The sequence below is a fragment of the Eptatretus burgeri genome, chromosome 9 (assembly GCF_056783735.1).
Source record: "Eptatretus burgeri isolate ZD-2024b chromosome 9, Ebu_testis_v1, whole genome shotgun sequence".
Taxonomy (NCBI): Eukaryota; Metazoa; Chordata; class Myxini; order Myxiniformes; family Myxinidae; genus Eptatretus; species Eptatretus burgeri.
Genome location: NC_140969.1, coordinates 84,348,228 through 84,366,579, shown reverse-complemented (window position 1 = coordinate 84,366,579; position 18,352 = coordinate 84,348,228). Strand labels below are relative to the sequence as shown.

General features: G+C 45.9%; 2 protein-coding genes and 1 long non-coding RNA gene across 8 annotated transcripts in view; 2 read left to right on the top strand and 1 right to left on the bottom strand.

The window, feature by feature from the left end:
* LOC147020490 (zinc finger CCCH domain-containing protein 4-like) overlaps positions 1–9,379 on the top strand; it is a 61,923-nt gene extending 52,544 nt beyond the window's left edge. For all 3 annotated transcript variants that reach the window (XM_085895869.1, XM_085895868.1, XM_085895870.1), the window contains exon 12: positions 6,627–9,379. In XM_085895869.1, the coding sequence (XP_085751995.1) occupies positions 6,627–8,014 (1,388 nt within the window). In that variant the 3' untranslated portion in view covers positions 8,015–9,379. The remainder of the gene's footprint in view (positions 1–6,626) is intronic.
* The window catches only part of LOC147020489 (uncharacterized), a 35,226-nt gene extending 18,350 nt beyond the window's left edge, over positions 1–16,876 (bottom strand). For both annotated transcript variants that reach the window (XR_015061852.1, XR_015061854.1), the window contains exons 1-2: positions 16,238–16,876; positions 3,363–3,500 (exon numbers count right to left, since the gene is read on the bottom strand). This is a non-coding gene — a long non-coding RNA (uncharacterized LOC147020489). The remainder of the gene's footprint in view (positions 1–3,362; positions 3,501–16,237) is intronic.
* The window catches only part of GANAB (glucosidase II alpha subunit), a 76,153-nt gene continuing 73,739 nt past the window's right edge, over positions 15,939–18,352 (top strand). For 2 of the 3 annotated variants that reach the window (XM_085895873.1, XM_085895871.1), the window contains exons 1-2: positions 15,939–16,015; positions 17,762–17,863. In XM_085895873.1, coding sequence (XP_085751999.1) covers positions 16,002–16,015; positions 17,762–17,863 — 116 coding nt within the window. In that variant the 5' untranslated portion in view covers positions 15,939–16,001. The remainder of the gene's footprint in view (positions 16,016–17,761; positions 17,864–18,352) is intronic. The other variant, XM_085895872.1, reaches the window with a different exon arrangement.

Here is an 18,352-nt window from a genome sequence, read left to right as displayed (position 1 = left end):
AGCTAGTCACGGGTGGGTCTTTCAACTTCACCACAATCGTGCCAATTGGCCACCCGTGCAGGATAGGGTTGTTCATCAAACTCGACCTACCTAAGTACCTGCGCGAGTAGTTAACCGGGCAATCATACCTCGCCGCTGCCCGGCCTAGGACACGAACCGCTTAAGCGGTCTGTTCCGTGCTTCAGTGATAACTGAGCGGTGTTATCGCCGGCCCTGACGGACGTGATTATTTACTGGGTGCTTACACCCTTCTACCATTTCCTTCCGTGATGCAAGATGGAACTTTCAAACAAGGGAAAGGACGCAACGAAACGGGGAACAGTTCAACAAACACATTTATTTCACACTCAGTCAAGGCACGTATTTACAGCCATACAGTAAATCATGCACGTAAGAACAGTAACACAGTGAAAGCAATTGAAGAGTTACAACCGAATATTTATTCACACATTTACTTAAACAAGTTTACTTTACAAGACGGTGCCACCACATGCACTTACACAAAAGCAAAGAAAAGCCACCCTCAAAGACAAGGGTAACAGACAGGTCCGTGGACCAAATGTACGGGGAACCTGGATGAGCGGCCAGGTCCACGAGACCGAAGGGTCTTACCCATGCCCTCGTGGCGCGATGGCGGGCAAGCCGCAATGTCAGCATCGCCGCGCCTGACTTCGTGCCCCTGGCGTGGCCGGTGAGCTCTCTCCGGCATTCTCCGCGCAGGCACGTGTTTCACAGTCGGCACCATGGTTGGGGAGGGGAACGGACGGGGTGACCGGCGCTCCCTCAGCGCAGATGGGGGGGGGATTGTTGATGCCCGGTATGGGGAGGGTTGTTGAGGCTCTTTTAGCAATGTCGATGCCCTCCTGGCGAGACGGGGGTTATCGGCGCTCTTTCAGCGCAAAGCTCCGTTTGGGAGAGGGGAACTGCTGCCGCTCCCTTCAGCGAGTTGGCGCTCTGGACCGCACTGGCTTCAGCAAAACTCCTCCTGTCTGTGGCCTCCACAATGCCCCTTCTCCGGCAGTGGTCCCCACTCAGTCCTCTGGCTTGCCTCTGAGCCCTTCTCTGCGTCCCTGCTCCACTCAGCAACTCGCCCTCCTCGCCCCTCAACTTCGACCTGAGCTTCGTTCCGAAGATGCTTCCTCTCCATCGACCGTCCCCCGTCTGCCCCCGTCTGCCGTGAGCTCCGTTGTGCTCGCCCTTATATAGGTTGGGGGAGTGGAAAAATCCAACCCCCGACCTATGACCTTCGACCTTGAGAAAGCGTACTTGGTTGAAATCACCAGGGCCTTGCCTTGTCAGCGTGACCCCTGACCCCGGCAAAGCCGACATGGTAGGAATCACCAAAGCCTCGCCCTGTCAGCTTCAGCTTTACCCCTTCGAGCTGACGGTGGTGTTTAGCCCCGACCGCGTGGTTTCGATCTGGCTGAGGCAATGTGTGTGTGAGTGTTTCGCCGGGGCTTTTGTCCCTCCGAACCGATGCGTGTAATGCATCGAGTCTGACCGCCACGCGGCTTCGTTTCGCCCGACCAGCCAATGTGTTTATGCGGGTTTCGCCGGGGCTTCTGTCCTGCCGAACCGATGCGTGTAATGCATCGAGTCCGACCGCCGCGCAGCTTCGTTCCGCCAGACCAGCCGATGTGTGTATGCGGGTTTCGCCGGGGCTTCTGTCCCGCCGAACCGATGCGTGTAATGCATCGAGTCCGACCGCCACGCAGCTTCATTTCGCCCGACCAGCCGATGTGTGTATGCGGGTTTTGCCGGGGCCTTTGTCCCGCCGAAATGCGTGTAATGCATTGAGTCCGTCCGTGAAGGAGTTCATATGCAAATTTGAGGATCACATCGGGTTTGGAGGTGGGGCTACACCACCTGATGCTCAGCCATTGGCCGGATGAAAAGTGGGTGTGTATGATTCCTGATCCGACTTCTCCTTCAAAAGGATCTCATTCACAATCAATGGCACGACGTTCGGTAACGTGTTCTATTTCTCTGTTCAAATCATGTCTGGCCATGGTAAAAATCACCGAACGGGCTTTGGACAGCGCGACTTCGGTGTTGACTCTGGGACGAAGGCGACTTCTTGTTTGCGGGTGGTGTTTGTTGATGGTAGTGGAGGGAGAAAGGCGAAGGTGGTGGGGGTTTGCTGTGGTGGTTTGGGGATGGTGTTGGTGGTGGCGATCTGGTTGTTGGGGGATGCTTGGTCCAAAATAATGATAGAGAAAAGAAAAACGGTTAACTCAAAGGATCACAGCCCTGTAAACACGGAAATTCCCTTTAATCAACGGTGGGGAAATCTAACTACACATATACTTATCGGTATAACTGACCTGAGGACCTTCATGGTGTAGTGCCAATTTCCATGGCCGCAACAATATGTATGTATGTATGTATGTATGTATGTATGTATGTATGTATATATATATATATATATATATACATATAAATATATATGTATGTATGTTAACATTGAAATAAATATGTAAATAAAATAAACAAAAACACAAGCATTTTACCTTTTAAATATATTTTAAACAGCGAGGTGGGTGAGGGTAAACATATTACATACTGCTAATTCTGTGCTCTGCTGTAAATAGAAAACACAAGACTTAGCTTGGGATGATGATGATGATGCTGTTAGAGGGGGAGGGTGGAGTTTAGAAAGATGTGGATGTAGAACTAGTGATGGCCGTTCGATCATCAGGAGCATGACAAAGTCGCCTGCTGCATTGCCACATTGAAGAAGGGTAAAACGATCCTTAGCCACCTTGATCCGGAGCAGATCTTCCCTGCTTGGAAAGGAAGGAACGAGATGGCATCTTCTTCCAAAATGATCCCGTCTCTTTGGTGTTAATATCCTGCTTCGGCCTAAATCCCTTCACCTCAATTCGTTCCATGGCCCATGGTTGAACTGAAGCCTTTGGCCCCAGGTGCCTTGTGAAAACATTGGTTAATCCATAATGGGTTCTCCTGTACACTGGTTTACTCAAAGTCCGAGAAAATCCACAATGATTTCTCCCATAAACCAATCTACTCAAAGGCATTTTTTTCTGTTTGGTCCCCGATCCAAACATTAAGCGCTTTTTCCATCCTTTCAATATGATGATCACAGGAGTGGAATGAGCCTTTTGCACTTTGCGGAGCGGAAACACTTGAACGGATATTTGACTCAGGTTTACACACTGTTGAGTCATTGATTCGGTAATGGCAGCCCCCAGATGCCACACTTTCACTTCACATGTAAAAACTAGTGGGGTATGCTTACACGTTGCAACCAATAATGAACTGTGCTTCATGCATCGGTACATAATAAATAGCAGCAGTTGCAGCATGACCTCCCACTGTCCTCATTATCTGTGGTTGCTCACCTGCAGTCAGCAGAACAAGGCTGCACTTATTTTTGGATGTATTCATTTGCTGACACAATCTGACGATTCTGTGATTTTTTTCCCGGTATATCAGCTTCGATGTCCGTCAGCACGCAAAATTTCAGCTTCATACATCACCTGGAAGGTACCGAACATTAATATTAGTCAGTCAGCTTGTGTGTTTCAGGGTAAGACTTTCTTTTGTGCCACTGCATTGCTTATAAATATGTGCTTATGTTACGAATCTGGAAGCCATGAGCACTCAACATACAGGTCCTACAGCTCAGTTATTTCGATAAGTAAATGTGGATAGATAGCTCCCCGTCCCTTGTTTAAAGGGTAATTGAATGTTCATGCACTGCGGAGTTATTTTGAGAGTTAGGGTTTTTATCCCCCGCCGCGTGGCGGAAGGGCGATATTGTTGTCACCCAGGTCGTCTGGCTGTCCGTCCGTCCATCCGTGCGTCAACATTTATAGCTGTGAGTGTGATAACTCATAAACTGTTTGCCGTATCAATTTGAAATTTGAGTCACACATGTACCACCTGAAAAAGAAGAACCCTATTGATTTTGGGCATGGCTGGATCCAAGATGGCCGACTGGGGCGGCCATGTTGAAAAAAATGTTTTTTGTAATAAATGGAAAACCGCTTATCTGATTTCAATTATTTTTGGTTACTACGTTCTTCACCCCTGGGGAACTTTTTTGAGATGATGACCAAATGGTGTCTTGTTTCCAATTCACCTCCCTCATTATCTGGAATATGTATGACCTTTTTCATTCAAAGGTGGGGGATTCCCCATCTCTGATGGTATATTTATTATTACATCCATCAATCTTCCACAACAACACCAGCATCACCCTCACCTTCACCTCGCTCTGGCCGATGCCATGGTGCCCGTGGTGGGCGGAGTTCAAGGAGGAGCCACGCGGCGGCGGTCGTCCAATGACCACAGCCCACACAGGATAATGTTCCTCTGCCTGTTTGGAGGGCGGTCCACTGGACGGCCGTCATGCACCCACGGTCCAATCAACGGCCTTGGCGCCCGTTTTGGCCAATGACAGGGCGACAAGCGCATCTTGCACGCCAAAACCGTCCAGTGAAGGAGAGCGGGGAGGGAGGAAGCATTTCCTCCCCCCCCCCAGATAAGGGTGAATAAGGTTGCGGCGCGAATGAAAAGGAAGAGAGTTTTGATTGTCGGGATGAGCGTTGAACGGAGCTCTTGACTCTGCTCGCATCTCGCTGGCGCCTGGTTCTTCCATCGCATTTCGCTCGCACCTGGTTCTTCCATCGTGTCTCGCTGGCGCCTGGTTCTTCCATCGCGTCTCGTTGGCGTATGGTTCTTCCATCGCATCTCGCTGACACCTGGTTCTTCTGACCGCATCGCGACGCTGGTCTGGGTCGCTCGTCTCGTCGAAGACTGTATGATGCGGGAAGGTCCATGTCCTTCTGTGTGTGTGTGTGTGTGTGTGTGTGTGTGTGTGTGTGTGTGTGTGTGTGTGTGTGTGTGTGTGTGTGTGTGTGTGTGTGTGTGTGTGTGTGTGTGTGTGTCTGGGGCCCTGTCTTTAAGTAGTAAAACTTGTTAAGTACTCTTTTTGCCTTGTACATACTTGCATTGCTTTAGTCGGTTTAACTCTGTTCTTATGTGTGCCTTCTCCACCCATTGTAAATAAATATCCATGTGTTAAATGTATCAGCTCGTTTTTGTGTTTTCTTCATTGGTTTTACGCGGCGCGTGTTGGGAGAATTAAAGAAGGCCGTTGTTGCCGTAGTGGTGTGCGTTTGGGACCGACGGAAACTCGGTGACCCTCCGCTCTGGTCACGCACGGGTCAAGCACGCATACGGCTCGTCCCGTACGAGTGCCGTCGAGGGTGTGAATACTCGGTAACTCGCCACGTGGGTCTCTCAGTATTTTGAAGTTTGGCAAATAATCCTGTCCCACGTGGTGGAATTATTGACGATTCACGGTCCGGTGAGGGACCCGTACCCTCGGAGTTTTCCAAAAGGTACGATCTAGATTCCGGGTGTTCGGTAGAGTCGACCCTACTGCTCCACCTTGCGGTCGTGCTCATAGCCGATACCCAGCCTGCAATACTTATTTGTTAACATGACCATTCTTTTTCAACCTGCTTGATTGGCTCTTTTTTTCATTGGTTCGACACTAATGTGTAGACAGTCGATGGGAGGTTTGCCCTGCAGTTTCGCTGTTGTCATAGACGAGCTGACGTCCCACTTGCGGTTCCGCTTGGCTGTTCTCGATTTATAGAAGTGGGGCGTCAAGAGGACGGTTCCCTTTGTGTGGGGGATTATTTTGCTGGAAAAGTAACATGGGAATTGGACACAAGGAATCTAACTCAATGAATCATCTCAGACGGCATCCTTGGTGTGTGCTGCGGAGTTATCTGTGGATCGTCAGCTTCACGGTCAAAGTTCGAGAAGCCACTCGTGACCTGACTGGCAAACACATAACTACACAAACATATACATTTGTGTGTTTGTTCATTTCTGCATTCGGACCCTGCAGGAACCAGTGCAACCAAACTTTGCATGGCCTCCTCTTTCATCCAGAGGAAGGTCGAGGGCTCTTTTTTTTAAATAAAAACGAAATTGCAAAATTAAAAAAATTGGCCTTTAGGCCTCGATCAGGTCTTGTGCTCCAATACACTGCCTGCGTTTTATTTTTTTTGTTTTTTTGTTTTTCCTCCGGGAGCGGTCGAGTATTATGTATTGTGAAGATCGTACGTTGAGGTTGCAGCGATTTATTGTATTCATAAGATAAATTAATAAAAAGAAGCTTATAGAAGGTGAAGCGGTTCAAGCACATTTTGCAACTCCCAAGATTGGTAATTCATACGAGACCACAAGGCCAACACTCCTCAATTTGTCATGCAGGAAATATTTTGATACATATTTCAATTAATTTCTCCGAGCAACGCCAGGTACTTCAGCTCGTGTGTATATATATATATATATATATATATATATATATATATATATATATATATATATATATATATATATATATATATATATATATATATATATATAACATTACAAAACAATGCAAAATTACAATGCAAGCTAAACGTAAAGAAACATCTTTATTTCCTCTGCCTTTGTTATGCTGTGACCTTGCCACAGACATTTTATTTTGAAATCAAAACTGATGGTTAATCGATCGTAAGATCTTATGCAGAATGCTTGAAGAAAATGTTATTTTATCTGTAGCACATTGACTCTTCAGTCTTGACTTGTCTCTGCAGATGAAGGAGTGAATTGGTATTCTAGTGATGAAGAGGAGGGCGGTGGTGGTGGTGTACATTCCATCCTCAAGTCACTTCGGCAGCAAGCAAAAAGCAAGACTGGAACGACGGCATCTGATAAGGCACCTGCTCAACCGTCTGACCCCCGCCTCCAGAAACCTCTTATTTCTGACCCTCGAAGCAAAGCCACAGACCCGAGGGTGAAGCAGACAGAGGGTCCAACAGATCCCCGCCTTGCATCCCGGTCTACGACTTTGGCACAACCATCTGACCCACGAAGAGGTGCTCGTGACGGAAAGCCCAACGCAACTGGCACGGGTGATGATGAGGAAGGCGAGCAACAGGAACTTCGAGAAAAAGCGGTTACAATACCACTGGAACCAATACCAGGTGCACCACCGCTGCGTGACCCTCGTTCTCAGCTTAAGCAGTTCAGCCACATCCGAACAGAGGTGGCACTGACCAAACCAGCATTTGCACGGCTTGTCATGTGGGAACCAGAAGATTTGATTCCATTACCTGTTCCCAAAACTGATCCAGCGTTGCCTCCACTACCTCTACCTCCAATTGACCCGCACTCACTTGACAAGGCACTGGCTACCGTTCCAAAGAGTCGCGGGATAAGCGCCGGTCCTGGTGCGGTAGCAGGTTCACCACCACAAGATCCACGGCTCGCGGGTCGTGCGAAGCTAACCGATCCGCGGTTATCTCGAGGCACGGCCACGGACCGGAGCGCCGAACCGAAAAAAGTATCAGACCCTCGGCTAACTCGGGCGTCATCTGCGGAGGTACGTGCCAGCCAATCACCCGAAGTAAAGACTAGCGAGTCGTCTCCACCAGAACTTGCCCCTTATGACCCCCGGCTGACATCGAGTGGGCAACTTCCCCTTTCAGATGCCAAAGTGCTCGGGGAAGCGAGCGAAGGACCACGACCACGACGATTTATCATTCCCAAAACGCGTGGGCCACCAGTCACGGACGCGCTCCTGGAATGGCGCTCGCCCCTTGATACCTGCACCACTGAAGCACCTACGGAACCCACCGTCAGTAGTTATAACCAGCCAAGACTTCGCCCCACAGTGCCAGCAACATCGCCTGCACAACAAAGTCCAACGCGAAGCCAACCTGCCACCCCAGCCATTCACCACCTTCCAGTGCCTTCGATGGCAAGTCTAATCCGACCGTCATTTGTGGGTGGGACTGGTGTTGTTGTCGGGACAGCCTCTAAAACTGTGGCGCCACCATGTAGTGGGCAGGCATTTAGTGCCTCTGAGGATACACCGGAGGCTTCAGAGCAAGAAAGTACAACGCCCGACGAAGAGGCACAGACTGCTTCCCTAAGAGACATGTTTAAAACTTTTGACCCCACAGCCTCACCTTTCTGTTAAAATATATGAATTGTCACATTTTCTCAAGGTCTCTGTTGATAATAAAAAAAAATTATTATTTCCCCCATAATTTTGTGAAAACTTTATCATTTTTATACATTCGTTTTTTCTTATTATTTGTTTTCTGGCTTAATGACCCGAAGCAAACTTCCTGGATGGTATTTGTTGTTGTTCGTCGTCGGAGAAAAGACAGTTTGACTTTGCTTCGTATAACTAGCCTTTTGTCCGCAGAGTATATTCAACTTATTTTTTTTTTTAATGATCAACTGTGCAGTGGGAATGATAACCTTTATCTTCACAATCAAAACCTTGTTTAGTAAGGAACAGTCTTAGTAAATATCTATTTGTTCAGTGAGCAGTCGTTCATGTTTTTACTTCAATAGATTCTGAAGTGATGTTGTATTTCTAAGGTTTCGTCAAGAGAAACGCAAGAAAAGCTTTGCCTGAACTCGAATCTCGACTGTCTTTTTCTAGGCCGTTACCATCACCGTAGCCTGCGGGCTTGGTCTCTCACCGGAGTTTCGCATACAGGTGTCGTTACCTGCGTGTGCCGAGAATGCCACTGCTCCTGCATGCTTACCTGGCAACAAAAGCGATGACTATTATCAATTGGTCTCGGCAGCTTCACCCAGCAGTGAAAGATTTTATACGCGTTCCCTTTCCAAACCTCCGTGCTTGTGAATGCTAATAGCTTGTAAAGTCACTTTTAACACGTGCTTCTGTTTTCGCTTAAACGAAGTGATTTTGCTGTAAGTACAACGACGCCGGTGTGTCGTCTGCTCTACGTCGTCCGTCCATAGCGTTCAGTCATACATCGGATCATTACCCTACCCGACTCGTTGGCTGTGCGCGAACGGACACACAAGGACAATCCCTTGAAAATTGTTGGTGTCTTTCATTTAAAGGAAAGATAACTTCTTGTTTTGGTTTTTTTTTTTTACTTTGGAAATGTCTGACGGCAGTGGAAAAAGAAACAGACTTTGTATAGAGGGGTACGTGAGCTTCCACCCAGGTGCAGAACATATTATTTCTTTTCATTTTGTTCGGCCAGGATTGAAATTGTTCCTGTATTCGAGCTTTGCATATATGTAACTTTACATATAATGTACATGTCCACTTTATTTTTTCTACGTGTATGCTAATAATATTATGATGTGTATTATGTGGTTGTATTCTTTCTCCTTCCCTTCTCATCTCAACCACTGCCTGCCTCCAATGTGCATACGAACTGCTGTCGGTGGTCGCAAAAGGTAGCTTCACTTTCCAGATGCTGCATCTTGCTAGGTGTATCGGGCCAATGGTGAGCTTATGAAGTCATAGGTTGATGTCTACCAGTGTTTTGTATAAATAAATTGTAATGATCGAGCTCTTTGTATTCTTTATTTTTATGTTTTGGAAGATCTCGTGACGGGCATCTTCTTTTATAAAGCGATGATCATTTACAGTCCACAGTTGTTTGTCATGAAAAAAAAAAAACTTCATCTCCAAGGGTGTTACGTCGAATGTGTGATGCTGACGGCTGCTCCGGTCCCATGATACCCCTCTGAACACCTCTTTTTCTGGTAGAAAGGTACCTCTGTGCCTGTTGATTCAGACACTTTGCATACGGTTGCATCAAATATTGCTCACCTGTGTAAAGGGTGGGGAAGCAGGAGCAGGCCACAGGAACAGGAAGTAAGAAACCTGACGGAGGATCTTGGTTTGAGAAGAGTTCAACCAGTTACGTGTATTGAGCTTTACATGGGAAGGATTGTAAAAATGGTGGGGTCATGTCTGGAAGGGATTGGAGTGGTTGATATTACATAAAAGATGCAAAAGAACGATTGGTAGTGACACATGCTGGAGCCAATTAGAGGGATGAAGATTACTCTGAAGAGTTGGAGGAGAATGGGTTTTGGTTGCCTCTTGAAATCATGGTGTGGAGAGGTTGTTTTGGCATTCCTTCCAGAGTAGGAAAAGGCACGATTAGTGAGAAGAGCAATTTGTGGTTATAAAAATGATAGCGAGATTTCACATGAAGAAAGATCATCGGGGGCAGAAAGGATTTTGTCGAGATTGAGATTATGGATCATAAGGTTCTCGTGCTATCAGGCTTCCATGATAAGTGAAGAGCAGGAGAGGAAATTTCTAAAAGAAATGCGAAAGGCATGTGGAAAGTGAAGAGTCATGATTTGGAGGATTTTAGTTTGCCAGATATAGATTGGGTTTATGAGGAATAGGGAAAAGGGATGACAGGAGGTATTTCTACATTTGGTCCAGGATCTACTGTGTTAACTAACGCACTGTTATTCCTAAACTGAATTGGCACGACTTTAATGTATTAAGGAGAGTGAGAAGAGCAGGACAAAAGGAAGGGGTGGGGTGAGGAAGAGAAGAGGGAGGGAGTGAGTGGGGTGGAGGTTGGGATGAGTGCCTCGAGGGTGGGGGAGAGGATGTGGGTGTGGAGGGGAAGAAGAGGGGCTGGAGGGTGGTGTGTGTGTGCGTGCTTGCGTGCACACAGGATGATGATACCCAGGCTAGGGTAGGAGGTCCAGCAGGTTCACCTGGGCAGCGCTGCTGATTGATGACCAGAGCATCCCAAACTAAAATGGTACTGCCTCTGCCAAGCAGGCAGCGATTCAGAGGCTCGGTAGTTTGAATGTCGGATCAATGAGGGGGAGAGGAGTTGAAGTGGTGGAGATGATGCAGAGGAGGAGGTTGGAAGTGTGAGTGTGCAGGAGATCATATATGTAAAGGAGACAGCAAGGAGGTTGGTCGGAGGATACAAGCTGTTGCACGCGGGTGAGGATGGAAGGAGTAATGGCATGGGAATAATAGTATAGGAAGAGATTATCAAACAGGTGGTTAGAGTGGAAAGATGGGAGGGTCACATCGTTATGGCATGGTACAGAGGCAATTGGTGTGTATGTGTATGTGTATGTGTGTGTGTGTGTGTGTGTGTGTGTTTGTGTGTGTGTGTGTGTGTGAGTGTGTGTGTGGGAGTGTGAGTGTGTGTGTGTTATGTCGGTATGTGGGCCACAAACGGGAAGGACTGGGGTGGAGAAGCAGGAATTCAGAGATGCACTGGAGAGGATGATGGGAACGGATGAGCTGGAGGTGAATGCTGTGCATTGTGGGGGACTTAATCAACACGCATGTGGGAGTAGCGGAGCCAAGTGAAGAGGAATGTATTGGTAAATTTGGTTAGGGAATAAAGAATAGAGGGTCAAGAGCTGGCAGCAAGGAATGAGTTGATGCATTCTTTCAAAAGTGGGAAATCCACAAAATTACCTGTAGGAGTGGACGGTATAGAACAGAATTGGATTTGGTGGTAAGGAAGCGACAGTTGTGGAGGGTTAAGGATTTTAAGGCAGTGGTGGGACAGCATGTTACCACCCAGCAAAAGCCTGTGGCCTTTGTTATACTGATCCAAAAAAGGACAGAGGTTAAGAACAGAGATCAGAAGATTATTAGAGTGGGGGGGGGGGGGAGTGAAGGGCAAAGTCATCATGCAGTAAAAGGAGAGGATGATGGCTTGGTATGAGCAAGTTAGCGAAGAAGCAGAAGGTTTGGGGAAGGAGTGGAAAAGGTAGGGAGAGGCGTTTAGGGAAAATGCTAAAATTTCATGTGGAATGACATCAGGTAAGGGTGCATCGTCGAGGGATGGAAACCAGATATGGTGTCTGGAGGAGGTAGCAAAGGCAGTTGGTGAAAAGAAGGTTTGGAAGATGATAGAGAAGATCAAGGCTTGGGGGAGGCAACCAGATTTGGGGTTACTGCACCTGTATGGGCAGAAGAATAAAGCAGAAAAGAGAGCTGTGGATGAGGTAAGGAATGATATGGAAGAGGTGGTGCGCCTTAATACATTAGGAGGACGGTGGGAAGAACGTGATCTATAAATTGGCTTGTGACAGGGATGAGGATGGTAAGGACATGGAGGGGGGTGGGGGGTAGCGATAATTAAGGATGGTGGCGGGAGGCTCGTGACAGAGAGGGGGGCAGTATTGAAGGTGTGGTAAGGATATTTCAAGGAGCTGTTGAACCGGGAAGGAAGCAATGGTGAGCTGGAGCGACTGTGTTATGTAGATGGGAAAATGGAGATCACGGATGAGTCAGTGTGGACAGCGTGGAAGAGGAGGAAGAAAGGTGGAGCATCAGGCATTCATGAAGTCTGTATAGAGATGATAATTGCAGCATTAAAAGTCGGAGCCCGTTGGACGAAGAAGATGTTTAACATACGTATGTATGAGAAAGGGTTCAATTCCGGAGGAGTGGAGGACAGAGTTAATTATGCAGATGTGGAAGGGAAAATAAATGTTCAAGATCCAGGCAAGTACAGGGGCATTATGCTTTGAAGTCATGTAATGAAGGTGCTGGAGAGGATTCTGGGCAGGGGAATAAGGAAGAGTGTAGAGATATAAGGAAGAGTGTAGAGGTCGGAGGAGGGCAGCATGGGTTCAGAAAGGATAGAGAGACAGGATGGGATGTTTGAGCTGAGACAGCTGGTGGAGAAGAGGTTGGAGGTGCAAGGTGAAATGGCATTTGGATTTGTGGACCTGGAGAAGGCCTACGACACTGTCTCAAGATAGATGGTGTTAGCGACACTGAGATGGATGGGATTGCCGGAAGCAGAAGTTGGGTTGGTGGAAGGGAAGTACAATGGAATGAAGGGCTGTTGCTCCCACCTCTCACCTTTCTCAGCTTCATGCTGTGGAAACCATGGCAATTAGGATCATTGGTATCTCTCACGATGAGACTGAGTCTTTGGGCCTCTCACTCTCTCTCACCAGAGGCAGGTCAGTGGTCTTTCTGTCTTCTACCATCTCCTCTCCAGTCTCCCCCCTCCACTCCCCCGCTCTGTCTGAGATATTGTTGCAGGGCCGGGTATCGGCTGCGAGCACGACCGCTAGATGGAGCAGTAGAGTCGGCTCGACCGATCACCCGGAATGTAGATCGTACCTTTACGGAAAACTCCGAAAAAGTATGGGTCCCTTATCGGACCGTGAAGCGTCAATATTTCTGCCACGTGGTACAGGGTTATTCGCCAATTTTCAAACTACCTAGATATCCACGTGGTGATTTACCGAGTCCCCACACCCTCGACGGCACCCGTACGGAACGAGCCGCTTGCGTACTCAAACCGTGTGCGACCCGAGCGGTTTATCGCCGAGATCCGTCGGTCCAAATGTCCCATTAAAGTGGCAACGGCCTTGCTACTTTCCCAACACGCAGCATGCTAAGCCAATGGAGGAAAGGACACGAACGAGCGGATACATTTTACAAATGGGGATGTTTATTTACAATAATAATCGGGGAACGAGGGAAGCACGCAAGAGCAGAGTTAAACCGAATATAGAAATGCACGTATATACAGCACGGCACTTATACAATTTCCTACTTAATTGACTGGCGCCACGAACACACACACGCACACACCCAAAGAATCGGACCAAAATGGTCTTTATTCGGACCTCCAGCCCGGAGGACAGTCGAGCTAGAGGTGAGAGTCTGTTTGACCTTTCCGCCTCCTGTGGTCTTCAAGGACCAGGTCCTTGGGGCAGAACTGGACCCCCAGCACGATCCAGACGATCCAGATGATCCAGACGCCCTCACGACCGGGCTCCAGGCTCAGCTCAGCTCCACCACTCCTCAGCTCCCATGCTCCTCCCTCCTCTTTCTCTGCCCCTCTTTCCTCTCTTTCCCCTCCCTCCTCTGCCCCTCCTCCCTTTCCCTGCCCTCCCTCCTCTCCCCCTCCTCTCTTTCCCCACCCTTCCCTGCTCCCTTTTCCCTCCCTCTCTCCCTACCGTCCTTCTCTCCCTCTCCCTCATTCTCTCTCCCCCACCCTCCTTCTCTCTGTACCCCCTCTCTTAGTATTCCCGTCAGCAAAGCGGAAGGTGGTATTTGCTAGTTATTACCTCCGCCACTGAAGGTGAAGGAAGTGATGTTGTCACTCCTTTTCTTTCTGTTTGTTACTTGCAAAAATGGAAGATTTTTCAAGTATATTGGTGAGTCGATTTTGTTATCCTGTCTATCAGTTTGTCGCTTACTATTCAGGTAATAATTCTAAACCAATCGTCATGAAACTTTACCAAGCTGTAGAGGTAGTCTTAATGGATAAGCCTATTGATTTTGAGGTCAAAGATCAAAGGTCATCTTGAGGTCAAATTTCTGAATTCATCATTTTTCATGAGATTGACTTTAAATTTGAACAAGACTTGCATATTCCGTCACTGAATTAGGAAACCAACTCTTTTAGAGGTCAAAAGGTCAAAAGTCAACTCAAGGTCAAACTTATAAAATAACCAAATTTCATCTGAAAAATCATCAATTTTCATCTGATTAACCTGAGAATTAAGCAGCAATTGCATTGTACAACACTGAATTTGGAAACCAACTATTTTTAAAGGTCAAATGGAGAAAGGTCAACTCAAGGTCAAACTTATAAAATCATCAATTTTTATCTGAAATATTGTCAATTTTCATCCAATTCACTTGCAGTTTAAACAGCAATTATAGAGTACATTACTGAATTTGGAAACCAACTATTTTTAAAGGTCAAATGGAGAAAGGTCAACTCAAGGTCAAACTTATAAAATCATCAATTTTTATCTGAAATATTGTCAATTTTCATCCAATTCACTTGAAGTTTAAACAGCAATTATAGAGTATATTACTGAATTGGGAAACCAACTATTTTTGAGATCAAAAGGTCAAAGGTCAACTCAAGGCCAAACTTCTAAAATCAATTTTCAACTGAAAAATCATCCATTTACATCATATTATCTTGAAAGTTGAACACAATTTCCACAGTTAATCACTGAATTGGGAAAGCAACTATTTTAAGGGTCAACAGGTCACAGGTCAACTCAAGGTCAAACTTCTAAAATAATCAAATTTAATCTGAAAAATCATCAATTTTTATCTGATTAACCCGAAGATTAAGCAGCAATTGCATACCACATCACTGAATTTGGAAACCATTTTTGAAATCACAAGGTCAAAAGTCAACTCAAGGCCAAACTTCTAAAATCATCAAATTTCATCTGAAAAATTGTCAATTTTTATCTGATTAACCTGAGAATTAAGCAGCAATTGTATAGTACATCGCAGAATTTGGAAACCAACTATTTTTGAGGTCAAAGGTCAACTCAAGGTCAAACTTCTAAAATCATTAATTTCAAACTCTGAGCTTTGATAAAGATTGTGAATTTTTATTCTTAATGAAATGGACAATTTCATGTATCCATGGCAACCTTTCGAGAGGGGGGTGAGGGTGGATTTTGCAAATGTTGTGCTCTGCACGATATCTTTTTCTTGTCTGTCTGTCTGTGTTTGTCTGCGTTTGCGTACATAATATCTCAAGAAGTTGTGGACGGATCCGGATGAAATTTTGTGGGCAGGTTCGGTGTGTGACGAGGATGAACTGATTCGATTTTGGTGAAGGTCCGGATCCGGATCTGATAACTTTTCAATTGATTCTTCACCATTGAGAGAGAGAGAGAGAGAGGGCCAAAAACGATACAGAGCACGATGTCTCAAAAATGTATTGGGTGAGATATGGTCTCACGGATCAGGTATTACAGGGCAGAGGGATGCGCTCGACCGAGTACCCTTCTAGTTTCAGAATAAAATCAGCTGTTCCTGGAGGTTTCCTCTGCTGGGATAGGAGGTGCATTGCTACCTCATTGGCCTAACCCTAACACCTGACAGTGAGAGCAATCAAATCGACCGAAATCAAATCGGCTTGTTCTCTTCACACACCCAACCTCTCCAGCAAGTTTAGTCCGAAATTCCTTGGGATATCCTCCTCACAGACAAACAGAAAGAGGTGAAAACATAAAGAGGTCCACTTTCGGTGGCGGACATGAAAATTTTTTTTTTTAAAGGACACGACGTAAAACAACAACAACAACAATAACAACAACAACAACTACAGCGAGCAAGGCTCCAGAGCCAATCAGCGTTGAGGACGTGTTGTGACGTGGCGGGTTAGAGGTGAGCGGGAATCATGGCGGCGGACAGGTGGGAATCGCTTTCACTCATGCCAGTGCACCCGTCGGTCCTGAATCGAGACGACATATCGAATTTGCGATTAGAAATACCTCACAATCTGACTGGAACATTCATCCTTTGGATAAAGCAACCGTTTGTTTTGAATGAGTGTTGCTTATTCATCAAAAATCCTTCATCTATGGACGACCTTTTATGTACGGTAGTTTAATATGTCCCGATTGTCGGCCTCACCTCGTTAGCGAAACTGGAACCAGCTTGTGCGTGGCGGCCGTTTATGTCGCTGAGAGCCGTTCCTCTTCATTAAAAAAAAAAAAAAATTCGCCCAGAGACCAAGCAACCGACTTCGACGTCGTGACGTCATTACGTTACTTTTATGAAGGGAAACGATGCTGTTTTGTTCGCTTCAGTTCAGTCGATGTCACATTTATGACGAAAAAGAAATCGATTATACAGAACATTTATGAACGTACTTTAATGAAAAAATTTTTTTTTGTTTTAAATTGTAAAATCCAATTTATTATTATTATTATTATTATTATTATTATTATTATTATTATTATTATTATTACTAGTGCGTGGCCGAACGTGCAAAAAAAAAAAGAAAAAAAAAAAGGAATTGTGATGTCATAGCACCGTGTCCTGTCATTGGTTTGGTAAATAAATGGCCATAACTTGGGAACCACTTGTCCGATTAATATCAAACCTTGAAAAGGCACATCCACAGGGCCCCAGCAATATACCTGGCAAGTTTCAATTAGATCGGACCAGAGGTTGGCGAGAAACAGCGGTCGCAGACAGACACACAGACTGGAATTATACATAGATTATTATTATTATTTTTAATTCGGACCAATATGATGTTTCTGCTTGGTGGTGTAACGGTTCGAGCTTTTCTCTGAGTCTGGGAGGTCTGTGGTTCGAATCCCGACCGTGCTGCTCCCTTGCTTGAGGCTCGGTGTTTAAAAAGAACCGAGCACGTACAAACAACCATAGGTTGGCAATCATAGCCCATGCTTAGGGGACCCAATGGACTCCTTGTGCACTGAAGTTCCTCGAAAGGAAACATCTGATGGAGTAAATCCTTTGATTTGAAGAGGAGTTTGCTTGTTGTCATGGTTACTGCAGTATCTGTAAACATCAGCAGTAAATCCTGTGATTTGAAGAGGAGTTTGCTTGTTGTCATGGTTACTGCAGTATCTGTAAACGTAAGGTGCACCTCGTTTACCCTACAATGTTAAAAATTGCTCCAATCACTCTGGACTTGTTCAAATCGATATTTTGATATTCTATATACTTTAACCTCATTACGATTCAACGCGTTAAACACTGGTAAATCGTCTTTGGGTTTGGATGCTGTTAGTCTGACAGGAACCAGGTACAGGTAATGCACTTACCTTTGGAGCTGCCTGTTCCATGTTCGATTCCCAGCCTGATTATAATCTGTCATGCCGGTGTTTCGCAGGTAACGTGCTCCATCGATGCGCGTGCCATCCCTCGGATGTACGTTAAGCCGGGTGTCTCATCTGCAATAATGCGTTTGTTGTCATTAAAGGTCCACGGTGTCCTTCGTGAAGAGTCGGTGATAACTCACCGGCTCTTCACGAAGTTATCACAGATGTAGTGGTCGTGGTAGTGTTTTGGGTGTTTCCTGCTTTTTATTTGGGTACAATGATTTGATGTTTGTTCTGTTTCAATCACCATGTCAAGTGGCGATATCGGGTGGGTGTCATCATGCTCCCATTGCTGTCTGTACAGGATGAAATCTCTCCTGTACGCATCACTCATCTTGTGGAGCGGCACTTGCTACGCCGTCGACAGGAATAACTTCAAAACCTGCGAACAGAGCAGCTTTTGCAGGTTCGAGATTTGCCCTGACTCCACTCTACTTTTAGTCCTGCAGCGTAGTCTGATATTTCAGATCAATTGTTCAAATTTGCATAAAAGCACCAAAATTGGTACACATGTAGAATAATGTATTCCGAACAATTCTAGATATGGAGCCACCTGAGCTTGTGCCTTGGTCAGCTTCGGCGACCATTTTCCAAAAATGGCCGCCATTCTACTTTAGCGAAATTGGCTATATGCTCTTATTTTCTTATTGTATTGGTGGTAGATATAAGGAAAGTGTAAAATTCATTAAATTGACCATGAAAAGGCATATTCAAATATCATGAGCCAGTATTTTTGGTAAAAAAGCCATTATTTGATTTGTAAATTGCTGCTCTCCTGAAACTTTTCGCTGAAAAGTACCCATTATTGCCTGGAGAACAAGAGTCAAATGATATTCATCACATTCAATGGGTTTGGAATCAACAAAAATTGCATTATAGATTACATACTTTACTC